The following is a 17,372-nucleotide window of genomic DNA, read 5'->3' on the forward strand; positions in this document are numbered from 1 at the left end:
ATCTATTTGAAGTAGTCTCCACAACTCTTTCGATCCACATCTCGTTTTTGCATAGTTCTTTGTAGCAATGGTGCAACGTGACGGGCTTGTGGCTGAACTTGGGGTTGCTATGCTTGAAAAGTTCCTGGATGTAGGGGCGATACTCCGCCACTTGCACACCGCTCGGTGGTGTAGATTCGATTGATTGATGCAACCGGACCATCGGTTGCATTGGTCGTGAATTATGCCCCAATGATGTCCACGGAGTTGCTATAGTAATCCGCAATTCTCTCCCAAAACATAGCCTTGGCCACGGACAAGCCTTTTTAGTCTAAATTATCGTTGTGTCGCATGACATTTTTATTATATGGACAATGGCAAATTGTTGTGACCACAGAAATTTATTTTTTGACCAATTTCAAAATTTAATTAAAACCATAGCAGATTTATTTTTTCTAACACAATAAGTTTAATTTTTTTTGTTGGACCATGGCAATTTATATATTTTTTGTCAGCTATTTTTTCTATGAATTTCTAGATTTTTGTGGCATTTTTATTTGTAAAGTTTCTCTCAGTTTTTAGCTGGGTTTTCTGCATTTTTTTGTGTTTTAGTATCTAAATGGGCCTGTTTTTCTTTTGTCGCTCGTGCAACGGACCCCATGCTGGCGTTTTTGTTTGGGCTTTTTGTTGTGTTCCTCATTAGGCCTTGTTCGGTTAAACCTCTCCCGGAGGGGATTGGAGAGGTTTGGAGGGGATTTAGTGAGATTTTGACTTGTATGAGATTTATTCCACCCCAATCCACTTCAATTCCTCCGATTTTGTTGCAACCGAACAAGCCCTTAGCGATAAGTTTCTGGAAGTATTCATGCTTGGCATACAAAAGGAAATCGTCCGGTCGTCCCCCCTGCCGGGAACGATTCGTCAGGTCAGGTAGAAATCTGACGTTCGCTCCTTATCGGGGTTCAAGGAATAATTGTGTTGCAGTAACAAAGCTCAGTTGGTAAGGCGCAGGAGTTCACAGCCAGCCCACCAGTGTTTAAGTCGGCTCGAGCCCTTGGTGCTAACAGAGTTTTTTTCTATAAAAAATGCCAACATGCTAGTCTAGCCCGGGTTGGTCTCGTTTTCTTTTTACCATGCTGCGGTAACAAGATGAAAGAATCCATGTGCCGTACGCACAAAGGCTACTTGGCCGATAAGATTTAGGTGATATATATATCGTTTTAAAACAGCAATCCTCTTTAATCTCGCCGTATGCCGACAGTTTGCCAGCCTGTCGATTTTATCTCTTCCTGAAAAAAGAAAAACAGAATTCTCCCGAAGGGCCTATAAAAGCAGCAGCCCCGTGTGATCTTCTTCACATCGTCGATCGCCATACCCCGGGAGCAGCCGTCTAGTCAACGAAGGTACGCATGGCCGGAATAGAAATCATCGGTTCCACTACGTAGCACTCTCGTCCATGCATTGATGTTTTCTCTCAAGCATAGATCGATCGAATTGTAGCAAGTTAATTCATGATGTATTTTTTTTCTTAACTCAGATTTAAAAGCTTCCTATGGGGCGCAGCAACCCTACTGCTCCCAAGAAGCTAGCTAGGCGCTCAAGAAAAGAGCAACTCCAACTCCCAAGTGCAAGATTCAGATCCCAGCCATGCATGCTGGGATCCTCGCGTAACCTTTTCAAGAACGGGCGTGCCTCCTTTTCTGCAAATGTCACGTCTTTTTCTTCAGACGCGTACGGGTTCTTCGCCCCTGTCAAACAGCGATAGTCATGACCTTCAGAATGGAATCTAACTTCAATAAGTTGTCGGGGTACACTGCATGGCTACCTCTATCGCCATCGCCTTGAGGACATACAGAACATGGTACTGTAAAAAGGCTTCTTTCTGTGGTGATGTTGGAGCGTGTTTAAGTCCATGCGTGATCCCCGTCTTCCTGTCAAGCACAAGGTCCGAAAATAGAAGATGAAAGCAGGGCTTCTCGCCCGGCTTGTCATCAATAGTTGGTGAGATCATGTCAAGTGGAAGTGTTGGCCCATGAGATGACAACGCCTTGAAGCACTTTTCGGCGGTGATGTGGATCTCCTTAGACCACTCGACGAAGTCCCTGCGACATCTTTCACTCCAGGTGCTTCATCTAAAAACACTGAGGCATTAATAACAACGCTCCATCTTGAAAAAGAACATGTATTTTAAAAATTGATGTGATGATTACATCCAAGATGGAGGTAATTATCGTATCTATTTTTTATACATGTTTTTGATGAAGTGCGTGGAGTGAAAGTTGATGCAACAAACTTCGTTGAGCGGGCTAAGGAGCTCCACATCATGGCCGAGAAGTACTTTGAGGTGTCAGTATCTCATGGGTCACAACTTCCCCTAGACATAAACTTGTCGACTGTTGATGATAAGCCAGACGAGAAGCACTATTTTCATCTTCCAGTCTCAAACCTTGAGTCTGAGAAGAACACAGGTATCGTATGTACGGACTTAAAGGCCATCCAACATCACGTGAGAAAGAAGCATTTTTTGAGGGCCAGTGTTTTGAAGGCGACAGAGATGGCCACGACATTATGGATGACAATATATAATGCAACGTGCCCCAATGACTTGATGAAGCTGGATTCCATTCTGAAGGCCATGGCTCATCGCTTGGTAGGGACGAAGAACCAGGACAACTATGAAGAGAAGGATGTAACCTTCGCAGAAAAGGAGGTGCGCCCTGGAAAGGTTAGGGGCTGCCTATTCCAGGTGCCTGGGCAGCTCGCGTTTAAAGGTGACCGCCCAAAACTAGAGAAGTGGTGTGATGAAGGGGAGGCCTCACAGGAGCGGCTTCAGAAGGAGGCCGAGGAGCATGACAAGCAAGCGGCCATGGAGAGGAAGCGTGATAATGTTGCTCGCCGCTCGGGAGAAGACGTCGTTCAAGCACTTGAAGCCTATGACCATGTAGTGGCTCACTCGACCGAAAGGATCAATACCCTGGCACAACGCAAAGAGGAGGTGGAGGCCTTCTTGCGTCGTCTTGATAAGCAGACGAAGCCTGTTTCCCCCGACAACCCACCAAAGCTACCATGATCTTGGCAGAGGACTCAGCTCCCCTGACATACTGCAGGGCGCAGTTGGGTCACTGACAGGTGGGCCAACTTGCTTTCAGGCCCACATGTCAGTGGCCCAACTGCGCGCTGCAGTACGTTAGAGGAGCCCCGTCCCTTGGCAGACCTTTCGAGCTAGACGTCATCAAAAGATTAGCATGATCCATCACCAAGAATTTTTTAGAAATAAATGTAGCCAAAGTCCTGTTAGGGCATATCCAACGCCAACCCACAACAAAATTCATCGGCCTTAGGAGCTCGACATCATCGCCGAAATGTACTTCGAGGTGCTGGTATCTCATGGGCCATGACTTCCCATGGACATGATCCCACCGACTACTGATGATAAGCCGGGCAAGAAGCACCGCTTTCATCTTCCGGTCTCGGACCCTGTGTCTGACAGGAACACAAGCATCATGTGTGTGGACTTAAAAGCCATTCAGTATCACATCAGAAAGAAGCATTTTCTCAGGGCCAATGTTCTAAAGGTGATAGAGATGACCACGGCGTCATGGGTGATATTCTATGATGCAGTGTACCCCGATTGACTTGTTTAAGTTGGATTCCCTTCTGAAGGCCATAGCTCATCGCTTGGCTTGGACGGAGAACCCAGACGAGTATGAAGCGAAGGATGCGAGCTTTGCAGAAAAGGTGTGCCCGTTCCTTTTTTTTTTTTTTTTTTGAGTGGAAGGTGTGCCCGTTCCTGAAAAGGTTAAGGGTCGTCTATTCCGATGTGTCCGAGCAGCTCGCTCTTGTCAAAGGTGACCCTCCAAAACTAGAGCGGCGGCATGCTGAAGTGGAGGCCTTGCATGAGCCGCTTCGGAAGGAGGTCGAAGAGCACGACAAGCTGGCGGCCATGGCGAGGAAGCGCGAAACCGCTGCTCCCCTCTCGGGAGAAGACGTCGTTCAAGCGGTGGCTTCATCGATTTATGCTGAACTTGATTCATAGTCTTTTGATATGTTGTATGTGATTTTATTTTTCACCCGCACGCTTGTGCTAGGCGCACTGCAGCATTGTTAGGGCATCTCCAGCCGTTGGCCCCCCAGGGGCGTCTAAAAGCGCCGCCTGGGGGTGAGCCGGCGCAAAAAATGGTCCTGGGGGCGAGTCGGTCCCCAGCCATCGGCCCCCAGGGCCGCCCCCAGGCGCGTATTTAAAAAAAATCGTTCGGCGAAGTTATGATAAAAACTAGTTATATTTCGGCACCCCATGGCAAGTTTCGGCGAAATTCCTCCAAACATTACATTAACCTAATCTAAAGTAAAAGAAAGTGGCTGAAGTCGTCGCCGCCATCGTCGTCGCCGTCATCGTCGTCGGCGGCCTTCTCCTCCTTGACGCGGGTGCCCCTGCTGGACCCCTACCCGGCGTCGCCTTGGCGAACAGGCGGCGGCGCGTCGTCGTCGTTGTCGCTGTCGCATAAGACGACGACCCCGCCTTCCTCGCGGCCGCGTCGGCGCTCCTCGAAGCGGCGTAGAGCGGCGCACTGGCGCTCCTTCTCCTTCTCCCGGCGCGCCTTCTCCAACGCGATGGAGTCCTGGCGCGCCCATTCGAGGGCCGCGTCGTCGTCGTCGAACTCCGCGTTCACCGGCGCCAGCCCCGGCTCCGTCTTCACGGGCGCCAGCCCCGGCTCCGTCTTCACCGGCGCCAGCCCCGGCTCCATCTTTGGCTTGACGAAGCGCGGAGGAGCCGACGAGGACGAGGCGCGCCGGCCGCCCCCGTTGATGACGATGCCGGCGCTGCGAGTGCGCCGGTCGAGCGGCATCTCCGCCGCGGGCTCGGCCTTGACGCCGAGCAGCGCCGGAGAGCCGGAGGAATGGGAAGAAGAGCGCGATGAGGAGGAAGAAGAAGAAGCGCCGAACCTTCTCGGCGCCCATGGCCCGACGCGTCGGTGCTGCGCCGGGGCGGCCACCCTCGCCGGGGGGTACGCCAACGGCGGGTCGTTGCCGCCCTCGAGGTACGTGAGCACGCCCTCGAGTGTGCGGCCGGGGACGCCCCACCAGAGGTGGCGCCCCTCGCTGTTCTGCCGGCCGCCGACCACCGGAGCGCCGTTGGTGGACGCCAAGCGCTCCTGCTGGCGGCGCTGGAAATACGCCGCCCAGGCCGCGTGGTTGTCGGCGGCGTACTGGGGGAGGGAGCGGTGGGCGTCGGTGAGGGACGCGCGCACGATGTCGACCTCCTCGGCGAAGTACCTCGGCTTCGCCACGGCGTCGGGCAACGGGGGAATGGGCACTCCCCCGGCGCTGAGCCTCCACCCCGTTGGCCCGGCGCGCATGTCCGGCGGCGCCGGGATGTTCGCCTGGAACAGGAGCCAGGACACCTGTTCGCGGAGCGAACGGCGGCCGAAGCCGTTGGCCGCCGCCTCGTCTCCGGGGAAGCGTTCTGCCATGGCAACGGCGGGGCTGGGCGGGCTCGGGAGAGGTAGAGGGAGGGGCTGGGCGGCGGCGCTCGGGAGAGGCAGGGAGAGGGAGGGGCTGGACGTCGGCGAGGGGGGGCTGGTGTGGGCACAGGCGAGTGGAGGCCGCCGGCTTTTATAGCCGGCCCGCGCCCGTGTGTACGCGTGCGAGGGAGGGGAGGCGTCGACGCGCCGTCCCGTGAAGCGCCGCCCGTGAGGAATCAATGGCAAGGCTGGCCGGCGGCAGCCTTGCCATTGATTCCCCGCGGGAACCGAGGCCGTTGGGGGAAGACGAGGCGCCGAGTCGCTGACGCGGCTGGCCCGCGTCTTTTTCGCGCCAAAACAGTTCGCCTCGGCGCCCCCGTGCGCCCCCCAGCGCGCCGGGTTCGGGCTGGATCCGCCGGCGCTGTTTTCGGCCCAAGCCGGCGAAAATCGGGCTCCTGAGAGTGCGACTGGGCCGTTTTTTTGGCACCGGCGCGAAAAAATCGCCTGGGGAGGCCTTCCTGGGGGCGCGGCTGGAGATACCCTTAGGGCCGGTACAAACCTGCTCCCCAGCGTGCTAAGTGCGAAATCAAACTCCACGCTGGCTCCAGTGTCCTCACGGCACAAAGTTAATGCAAAGAGATGATCTCCTCAGCGATTCAACCGGCCATCAGTGTCTCTTATATGCATAAAATATATTTTGTTTCTGTTATTTTCTTTACTTCCTCCCATGGCATCAAGGCAAGAATCTAAAGTACCTGACATTTATTCCTCGACGGCGAAACGAAAGGCGTGCCAACTTGGTTGCAGCCGCCTCACTTGCAGCAGTGACGACCATGTAACTAATTCAAGAGCGCAGCGTTGGAATGACACAACGATCGTTCGCAAAACATTTTTGTTGCTTGCAATGTGGTGTAAATGGATATTGTTCAGAGAGGATGGCATTCCCCCAACCACTTGTCTTGCAACACCCGCTACCTTAGAAATGAGGAAATTATAGAGCGCCTTTTTTCTTACAGTATTTATAGAGCACTTTTTTTATGAAAAGGATCAGATCTATTATAAAGATTCACCAGAAGTACAAAATATTAAAACATAATGAAATTACATCGACGTCTATGGACCACCAAACGATCATTGTCGTCACCGGAACGAGCCGCCGACGCGCCGTTGTGGCCGCTCACATACCGGAGCCGGTCTGACCGTGTCGATGACAGCCGAAAAATCTTCATGCATGTGTCCCTAAGGATCAGCATCCTGAGGCCGCAGTCGTCGCCTTTGAATCCTTAAATCAATCTGAAGAACCTGACACTAAATATTGTCGTTGCGGACGCACGAGCAACTCTAGCATCGCCGCCCCGAAGAGCTGGCAGGAATCTACTCCAACGCTCTGTCTAACCCGTCCCAACGGACAAACTTGAGGAGAATCGGAACCCAGAAGATTGACTCGAAGAAGAAGCACCGCCATCCGTCCAATCGGCGCCCCTGTGAGAACCAAAACTCTACATGTCTACTAGCTGGAGCCGAGGCACTAGAAATCCCCTCCCTGCCACCGGCCGCCAGAGCGGTAGGCAGAGGGAAGGCGAATCCACAGGATCACCAGTAGAGATCGAGGGGAGAAAGATTTCCTAGTCGCCTTGAAGGGGAAAGAAAAGTTGAATTCGTCTTTGGTATTGACTAGAAGGGTTGGGCGTGCTTTGCTGCTCCGTTGATATTGCTGGATTTCCTAAAAACATTACTCACTCTTTCAAAGTGTAAGGTGTATTACATTTTTAAAAAGTCAAACCTTTTTAAGTTTGATCAAATTTGTAGATAAATATATCAAAATCCATAATACCAAATCGGTATAATTAGATTCATCATGAAATTAATTTCCATATTTTCTGTTCAATCTTGTGGATGTTGTCATTTTTTGTTCTGCACTTGGTCAAAGTAAAGGAATTTGACTTTCAAACTAATACCGCTTATATTTTGGAATTGACGGAATATTTAGTTTGGTAGGGCGGGAATATGATGGAGTGTGTTTTGTTTTTTTATAATTCAATTATTTGGAGGGCCTTTCTCGATGTGATTTTGTGTTATCCGCGAAGAAACTCGTATTTATGTGGGGAAATTTCTTCGTCGGTAGTTGCATGTACTATATTGATGCTACAGTGTCATAAGTTTTTATAGGCCGGTCGCTGCTAATTGATTTGAAAAATGATTGGCCCGATCAAAATCCATAATCGAATTGAATACCATAATCGAATTGAAGAGCTTCAAAACTAGGGACAATAGTGAATTAAAATAATTAAATGGGAGACCTCCTTGAAAAATTGTTGACCCAGTCAAAATTGAGTGACTCTTTTTGAATTAAAGACTTCAATTAATTGTGAGACCTTAAAAATTAGAAAGCATAATGTATCGTATAAAAGAATCGAATGAGAGAGCTTCGAGAAATTGTTGTCCCCAACAAAATCGGGTGACCCAATTTCAATTGGAGACCTCAATTGATTATGAGCCCTTTAAAATTAGGGAAAGTGCTGAACCTGTAACCGGGCCGTCTTGGCCTTTCTCTTATTGCAATGAAATCAGCACTAAGGCTGTTTTTCGTCAAAAAAAAAAATTAGGAAGAGTAGTGTCATAGAGGATAGAGCAGCTTATTATTCCTTAACGTGTCAATCACATCAGCGTATGACCCATGTACATACATGTAATCAGATTGGTAAGTATCAATTCTATACTAGTATAAGTGTAGATAGATCCACCGTGAGGCACTCAGGCATCGCCCAAATTCACCAGGAGAGGCGTGTTGTCCCCTTTCTCCACCGTGAACGTCTTGAGCATCCGACACCCCGTCGCCGTTGTGACCTCGACGAAGTATCTGCCGTGGAAGCCTCGGAACTTGAAATTCCCGTCGCCGTCGGCATTCCCGCGCGCGTCCGTCTTCCATTCCCTCTGGAGGTTCAGGAACATCTGGCCAGCTTCGTTGACGGTGCCGTCGGCGTCGACGAGCCAGGCGTCCTGCCGCCACATGCTTCCCTGCATGAACCCCCAGAGCACCACACCCTCCACCGCTGGGTGCGCGTATGCCTCCCGGAGCACCACCTCCAGGTCCTTGGCGCGGAGGCCAACATCCGGCTCGGACACGTCCAGCTCCGTGAACCAGATGGGCACGCCGGTGGTGGCGAGCCTGTCGAGCGCGGCGCAGACGACCTCCCCGACCGGGTTGCTCACGTGGCCCTGCAGCCCGATGCCGCGCACCACCGCGCCGCAGCTCTGCAGCCAGGCGACCTGCTCGGCGTATTTCTCCGGCGTCGCGTCGGGGTCGTTGCCGCACTCCACGTTGAAGTCGTTGACGAAGAGCGCGGGCTCCGGGTCCAGCCGCGCCACCTCCTTGAACATGAACGCCGGGACGTCCTCGTCGCCGAGGCGGTCCCGGAAGAATTGGCCGTGCAGCATCTCGTTGTTGACGTCGTAGTGCGGGAACTTGGCGGCGTAGCGGGAGACCAGGCCTTCGAGGCGGCTCTGGACGGCGGACTTCAGCTGGTCCTTGTCAAGGTTCTTGACCCACTGCTGGACGTCGCCGTCCACGGACCAGAAGACGCAGTGGCCGCGGACGCGCTTGCCCAGCTGGTCGCAGAGCGCGAGGAGCGCGTCGGCGTCGGCGTAGTTGAGCTGGCCCTGTTGCGCCTCGGTGTGGTACCACTTGAGCTCATTCTCGAAGACAGCCCAGTCGAAGTGGTTGGTGAAGAAGTCGAGGAAGGCCGGGTTCTGGATCACCGTCGTGTTGATGCATGTCCCGAAAGGGAAACTGTTGTCCATCTGCACGACGCGCACGGACGCCGCTCCCGTCGCCGCGCCCAGCTTGAGGACCACGTCCCTCTTGCGCGCCTGCATCAATGGAGTTCGCATCATTACGTTACTGCGTGCCACAGACAGTATGCATGCAGGTGGTTACGTCGTGCATGCTCTCTCACCTTGTCAGTCTTCTCCTCGAGTTGCCTGAAGCGCGCCTCGCGGTCTGTCTGGTACACGCGGAGATCCATGACCTTGATGTCAACCCCAGCGGGGGCGCCGTGGACGCAAACGGCGGCGCTGCGCGGCTCCGTCCTGAGCCGGAAGGCGCCCATGATCTCCGTCCAAGCGCCGACCACGGCGCAGACCGCGCCGCACTCCACCTGCAGGCTCTCAATCTCATCGTCGTCCATAGTGACGCACACCGCGTGGCTCGTCCCCCTCGCCGCGCCTGCGCCCAGGCTGATCCAGCCTGCCACGCGGTACGTGACCCCAGGCTTCAAGAAGCCGCGCGTGATCACCTGGCGCAGGCCGTCCTTCTCATCGGCGCGCCCCGCCACGAGAATGTACCGGCCGCTGGGGTTGTTGCCATCGCCATTCCCCGCGGTGATGGCCGCCTCCTCCTCATTGTGCAGGGACAGCGTCGTCGTGCGCGAGCCGAACGGTGTGCAGCCGGTGACGCTGCCGTCCAGGTTCACGTCCTGAAAAAAGCGGCACACATGTGCACCATGCAAGTGAATGAGGTACACGCATGAACTCACCGTATGTGTGCCACTAGCAAGTAGGGTACATACCTGAGTGCCTGCCATCTTACACGAGTGGAAGCGGGAGCCGATTGACCGGGAGTTGTGAATAGTGAAACAAGCACAGCTCTTTCTGTTGTGGTCTGCACTCTGAGTATGGGTGATGAGATTAATGCAGCTCTTTCCGGCGGCTGCGGTATTTAAAGGGGATTTTTGGCGGCGGCCGTCGATCGATGTCTCGATCGAGATGGGTACAGACAGACACAGTTGAGTCGTATCACATTCACAGGATAGAAAGAGTAACGGTGAAGAGTAGCAACACAAACCGGAAGCAACGAACGCTCTCTCTCTCTCTCTCTCTCTCTCTCTCTCTCTCTCTCTCTCTCTCTCTCTCTCTCTCTCTCTCTTTCTCTCTCTCTCTCTCTCTCTCTCTCTCTCTCTCTCTCTCTCTCTGTGCTGCTGCTGCTGCTGCTCTTGAGTGACAGTGAAGATTTCACAACACGAAAGCTAGCTAGCTAGAGGCCGTCCTCGCCATCGTATATTTCACTTGCATATATGTCGGCGGCCGGCCGGTGACGATCGACGGTGCAACCAATTCGTGTTCAGTTAAAGCGTAGAGCGTTGGAATGCATGGCTTCACGGTACAAAAAACGGCTAAAAGCGTGTAACTGGTCTGTGCTATCGAGTGTGGACAGGACGATCGTGATCGAATCTTGCCTGCTAGCTTAGCTCGACTGACCGGTTTAATCACGTTAAGCAATGGCCACAAGCATGCACGCACGCACGCACGCGGGAGCGACTGATCGGTTCATATTTTCGTCGCGATGAAGAGTAGAATCGTCCGTCGCGGCGCAAGCAAGCAACGCGCCGTGCACATAGAAGACTGTCCATTTTGGAAGGCGTGATCTGCTCCGATCGAGTGGAACAACACAAACACAATATATGCCGACCTACCGAATCCATAGTACACTTCCTGTGCACAGATCGAGTTGCTACACACACCAACCCATGTGATTTCTTTTTCTTTTGTATAGGCAAGCGGTAGTAGCTTAGCTCGGTCCTTTTTATTTAGAAGATAACCGATCAGTTAATAATACTAGTATGTATGCACGTGCAATGCACGTTTTAACTTTATGGGTGATTTTTGGTAGGAAAAAACATAGACTTGCTGATTGATTCGAAGCACAAAAAAATCATGATTTATAGATGCTGAAATAAATTATATTATAAAGAAGTCCGAATTAATATATGCAATCCCCACAATTTTTTAATAAGGAATCTCTTAAAAATGTTAATAAAGAAATGAATTTAAAAATGGAAATACTAACGCCCACACGTGTGGGCGTTTGCATTTCGCCCACATGCATGGATCAACGTCCCTTTGTGTTTGCACGAATCTTGGCATGTTTTGCCAGATTTTTTATGCCACGTAGGACTGGGCTGGTGTGTGGGCATTCATCCGGTCGCTCACGTGTTCGTTTCAACCACGTGGAGGGGCTGGTGTGTGAACGTGTAGCAGTCCGCCCACACGCCAGTTTTCACGCACGTAGAGGGGCTGGTGTGTGGGCGTTTATCAATTCGCCCACACGCCTGTCATCTCCGACACCCAAAGCTGTCAGTTGCCATGTGTTTCTAAGCAAATGGCAACTCTCTTTTTACCCGAACATGTTATTTTGATATGTCTTTTTATAGTGTTACATGGCAACTGCCTAGTGTTAGTAGGTGACAACTCCTAAAGATACCACCATCGCCTACACGTCCGTCTCCTCTCCCACACCCAAAATTGTCAGTTGCCATGCGTTTTGCAAGGTACATGGCAACTGCCCTAGTGTGCTTGTAAGCAGATGGCAACTCCCTCTTTACCCCGAACATGTTATTTTGCCATGTCTTTTTTGTAGTGCTACATAACAACTGCCTAGTGTTATTAGGTGGCAACTCCTAAAGTTTTTAAATTATGGCAACTGTAGTAGACATGACCATACATGGCAACAACTGTAGTCGTCCAAAAATGGCATCTGGCACTTGACCTGAGATGGCAACTGCAGTTGAGCAACCATGGCAATTGTAGTTGTCAGACATGGCAACTGTAGTTCAGCAACATGGCAACTGCAGTTAAACAAACATGAAAGAGGGTCCTGACCATGGCAACTGCGGGGACAGATGGTGGCTACTGTGGCTCCCATGTCGAGAGGGACGACGGCCGAGCGAGGTCATGCGGGCCGCGGGGTCGCTCACCCGGACGTGTGGGCGATCGCGTCGCACACCGGACATGCGGGCTGTGACTGGGTGCGCTCAGACGTCCTCGTGCGGGCGGGCCTGTGTCGATCCCACACGGGGCGTGCGACACATACCCCCTAGATGCCACACGTGTGGTGGATATCGGTGTCCTTTAACTTTATTTTATGTTTCTACCTCGAAACCACTTTTTTGGGTTCAACTCGTTGCCAACCTCAAGCTACAACATGTCTGGCCCAAGAGGAATCAGTTTGGGCTACATCTCTTGAGAAGTATCAGGCGGTTCATTCTAGAACATGATGGATGCAATAACCATGCACTGTTCACTGTGAATCCCTCTACTTTCAGCCATTGGATTTAGGACATTTAGTATTGATGGCCATCTCCTATTCAAAACTCGTACAGTATTAGATAGTATAGAAAAATTGGCCGAAACCCGATACAAACGAAGCACACAAACACACCAGTCCCACGGCCGTGTCTCAGATGAGCTGAGAACTCGGTCACCCAAAGTGACCCGAGACAACACCGTGCTTCATGACCCGGAGTCACCACTCCAGCTTACAAACTACATCAACACACCACATTGGCCCGACGCCTCGCACCCGTCAAGCCGTCAGCAACATTGAAGGAGGACACGTCCACTAACATCTAAAAGAGGACCAAACATCCAAGGCGATGCCCTCAGAGAGGAGTGATGAGTACTGTTGGAAATATGCCCTAGAGGCAATAATAAAAGTATTATTATTATATTTCCTTGTTCATGATAATTGTCTTTTATTCATGCTATAACTGTATTATCCGGAAATCGTAATACACGTGTGAATACATAGACCACAATATGTCCCTAGTGAGCCTCTAGTTGACTAGCTCGTTCTGATCAACAGATAGTCATGGTTTCCTGGCTATGGACATTGGATGTCGTTGATAACGGGATCACATCATTAGGAGAATGATGTGATGGACAAGACCCAATCCTAAGACTAGCACAAAAGATCGTGTAGTTCATTTGCTAGAGCTTTGCCAATGTCAAGTATCTCTTCCTTCGACCATGAGAGTGTGTAACTCCTGGATACCGTAGGAGTGCTTTGGGTGTATCAAACGTCACAACGTAACTGGGTGACTATAAAGGTGCACTACAGGTATCTCCGAAAGTATCTATTGTTTTATGCGGATCGAGACTGGGATTTGTCACTCCGTGTAAACGGAGAGGTATCTCTGGGCCCACTCGATAGGACATCATCATATGCGCAATGTGACCAAGGAGTTGATCACGGGATGATGTGTTACGGAACGAGTAAAGTGACTTGCCGGTAACGAGATTGAACAAGGTATTGGATACCGACGATCGAACCTCGGGCAAGTAACATACCGATAGACAAAGGGAATTGAATACGGGATTGATTAAGTCCTTGACATCGTGGTTCATCCGATGAGATCATCGTGGAACATGTGGGAGCCATCATGGGTATCCAGATCCCGCTGTTGGTTATTGACCGGAGAATGTCTCGGTCATGTCTACATGTCTCCCGAACCCGTAGGGTCTACACACTTAAGGTTCGATGATGCTAGGGTTATAAAGGAAGTTTGTATGTGGTTCCCGAATGTTGTTCGGAGTCCCAGATGAGATCCCGGACATCACGAGGAGTTCCGGAATGGTCCGGAGGTAAAGATTTATATATGGGAAGTCCTATTTTGGCCACCGGAAAATGTTCGGGATTTTTCGGTATTGTACCGGGAAGGTTCTAGAAGGTTCCGGAGTGGGGCCCACCTGCATGGGGGGACCCACATGGACGTGGGTAGTGGGGACAAGGCCCCACACCACTAGTCAAGGCGCACCAAGATCCCCCCTTAGAAGGAATAAGATCATATCCCGAAGGGATAAGATCAAGATCCCTAAAAAAGGGGGATAACAATCGGTGGGGAAGGAAATAATGAGATTTCTTTCCTCTCACCTTGGCCAACGCCCCAATGGACTTGGAGGGCAAGAAACCAGCCCCTCCACCCCTATATATAGTGGGGAGGCACATGGGAGCTATACACGAAGTTCTGGCGCAGCCCTCCCCCTCTCCCAAGTACTCCTCTTCTCCCGTGGTGCTTGGCGAAGCCCTGCTGGATTGCCACGCTCCTCCACCACCACCACGCCGTTGTGCTGCTGTTGGATGGAGTCTTCCTCAACCTCTCCCTCTCTCCTTGCTGGATCAAGGCGTGGGAGACGTCACCGGGCTGTACGTGTGTTGAACGCGGAGGTGCCGTCCGTTCGGCACTAGGATCATCGGTGATTTGAATCACGACGAGTACGACTCCATCAACCCCGTTCACTTGAACGCTTCCGCTTAGCGATCTACAAGGGTATGTAGATGCACTCTCTTTCTACTCGTTGCTGGTCTCTCCATAGATAGATCTTGGTGACACGTAGGAAAATTTTGAATTTCCGCTACGTTCCCCTTCAGTGGCATCATGAGCTAGGTCTATTGCGTAGATTCTTTGCACGAGTAGAACACAAAGTAGTTGTGGGCGTTGATGTTGTTCAATATGCTTACCGTTACTAGTCCAATCTTGGTTCGACGGTATTGTGGGATGAAGCGGCCCGGACCGACCTTACACGTACTCTTACGTGAGACAGGTTCCACCGATTGACATGCACTTGGTGCATAAGGTGGCTAGCGGGTGCCAGTCTCTCCCACTTTAGTCGGAACGGATTCGATGAAAAGGGTCCTTATGAAGGGTAAATAGCAATTGGCATATCACGTTGTGGTCTTGCGTAGGTAAGAAACGTTCTTGCTAGAAACCCATAGCAGCCACGTAAAACATGCAACAACAATTAGAGGACGTCTAACTTGTTTTTGCAGGGTATGCTATGTGATGTGATATGGCCAAGAAGAATGTGATGAATGATATGTGATGTATGAGATTGATCATGTTCTTATAATAGGATTCACGACTTGCATGTCGATGAGTATGACAACCGGCAGGAGCCATAGGAGTTGTCTTTATTTATTGTATGACCTGCGTGTCATTGAAGAACGCCATGTAAACTACTTTACTTTATTGTTAAACGCGTTAGTCATAGAAGTAGAAGTAGTCATTGGCGTGACAACTTCATGAAGACACGATGATGGAGATCATGATGATGGAGATGATGGTGTCGTGCCGGTGACGATGATGATCATGGAGCCCCGAAGATGAAGATCAAAAGGAGCAAAATGATATTGGCCATATCATGTCACTATTTGATTGCATGTGATGTTTATCATGTTTATGCATCTTGTTTGCTTAGGACGACGGTAGTAAATAAGATGATCCCTTACAAAATTTCAAGAAGTGTTCTCCCCTAACTGTGCACCGTTGCTACAGTTCGTCGCTTCTAAGCACCACGTGATGATCGGGTGTGATGGATTCTTACGTTCACATACAACGGGTGTAAGACAGTTTTACACAGCGAAAACACTTAGGGTTAACTTGACGAGCCTAGCATGTGCAGACATGGCCTCGGAACACGGAGACCGAAAGGTCGAGCATGAGTCGTATGGTAGATACGATCAACATGAAGATGTTCACCGATGATGACTAGTCCGTCTCACGTGATGATCGGACACGGCCTAGTTGACTCGGATCATGTGATCACTTAGATGACCAGAGGGATGTCTATCTAAGTGGGAGTTCATAAGATGAACTTAGTTATCCTGAACATAGTCAAAAGACCTTTTGCAAATTATGTCGTAAGCTCGCGCTTTAGTTCCACTGTTTAGATATGTTCCTAGAGAAAATATAGTTGAAAGTTGATAGTAGCGATTATGCGAACAGTAGAAAGCTTATGTCCTTAATGCACTGCTCAGTGTGCTGAACCCCAAACGTCGTTTGTGGATGTTTCGAACATCGAACATACACGTTTTGATAACTACGTGATAGTTCAGTTAAATGGTTTAAGTAGAGGCACCAAAGACGTTTTCGAAACATCGCGGAACATATGAGATGTTTCGAGGGCTGAAATTGGGATTTCAGGCTCGTGCTCACGTCAAGAGGTATAAGACCTCCGACGATTCTCTTAGCCTGCAAACTAAGGGAGAAAATCTCAATCGTTGAGCTTGTGCTCAGATTGTCTGAGTGCAACAATCACCTGAATTGAGTGGGAGTTGATCTTCCAAATGAGATAGTGATGTTTCTCCAAAGTCATTGCCACCGAGCTGCTAGAGCTTCGTGATGAACTATAACATATCAGGGATAAATAAGATGATCCTTGAGGTATTCACGATGTTTGACACCGCGAAAGTAGAAATCAAGAAGGAGCATCAATTGTTGATGGTTGGTGAAACCACTAGTTTCAAGAAGGGCAAGGGTAAGAAGGGATACTTCATGAAACGGCAAATCAGCTGCTGCTCTAGTGAAGAAACCCAAGGTTGAACCCAAACCCGAGACTAAGTGCTTCTGTAATAAGGGGAACAGTCACTAGAGCAGAATTACCCTACATACTTGGTAGATGAGAAGGCTGGCAAGGTCGATAGAAGTATATTGGATATACATTATGTTAATGTGTACTTTACTAGTACTCCTAGTAGCACCAGGGTATAAGATACCGGTTCGGTTGCTAAGTGTTAGTAACTCGAAATAAAAGCTACAGCATAAACGGAGACTAGCTAAAGGTGAGCTGACGATATGTGTTGGAAGTATTTCCAATGTTGATATGATCAAGCATCGCACGCTCCCTCTACCATCGAGATTTGGTGTTTGCGTTGAGCATAGACATGATTGGATTATGTCTATCGCAATACGGTTATTCATTTAAAGAGAATAATGGTTACTCTATTTATTTGAATAATACCTTCAATGGTCTTGCACCTAAAATGAATGGTTCATTGAAATCTCGATCGTAGTGATACACATGTTCATGCCAAAAGATAGTAATGATAGTACCACCTATTTGTGGCACTGCCACGTAAGTCATATCGGTATAAAATGCATGAAGAAGCTCCATGTTGATGGATCTTTGGACTCACTCATTTTTGAAAAGTTTGAGACATGTGAACCATGTCTATTGGTATATATGCATGAAGAAACTCCATGCAAATGGACCGTTTGAACTCACTTGATTTTGAATCACTTGAGATATGCAAATCATACCACATGGGCAAGATGACTGAAAAGCCTCGGTTTCAGTAAGATGGAACAAGATAGCAAC

The 17,372-nt window shown here is 50.1% G+C and overlaps 1 protein-coding gene across 1 annotated transcript; it reads right to left on the bottom strand.

Moving 5' to 3' along the window:
- Positions 1 to 8,068: 8,068 nt before the first annotated feature.
- Positions 8,069 to 10,115, bottom strand: LOC123117224 (endo-1,4-beta-xylanase 3). Its single transcript, XM_044538037.1, has 3 exons — positions 10,010 to 10,115; positions 9,398 to 9,916; positions 8,069 to 9,311 (listed from the first exon to the last, which is right to left on the bottom strand). Exons 1-3 carry the CDS (start codon positions 10,022 to 10,024, stop codon positions 8,196 to 8,198), a joined length of 1,650 nt encoding a protein of 549 aa, XP_044393972.1. The 5' UTR covers positions 10,025 to 10,115; the 3' UTR covers positions 8,069 to 8,195.
- Positions 10,116 to 17,372: the final 7,257 nt, after the last annotated feature.

The sequence above is a fragment of the Triticum aestivum genome, chromosome 5B, assembly GCF_018294505.1.
Source record: "Triticum aestivum cultivar Chinese Spring chromosome 5B, IWGSC CS RefSeq v2.1, whole genome shotgun sequence".
In the NCBI taxonomy this organism is placed as follows: Eukaryota; Viridiplantae; Streptophyta; class Magnoliopsida; order Poales; family Poaceae; genus Triticum; species Triticum aestivum.

Excerpts from the sequence above, each read along its gene's own strand:
- LOC123117224 (XM_044538037.1), bottom strand. Across the intron at positions 9,312-9,397 it reads TCGAGGAGAAGACTGACAAG|GCGCGCAAGAGGGACGTGGT; the intron begins GTGAGAGAGCAT and ends CCATTGATGCAG.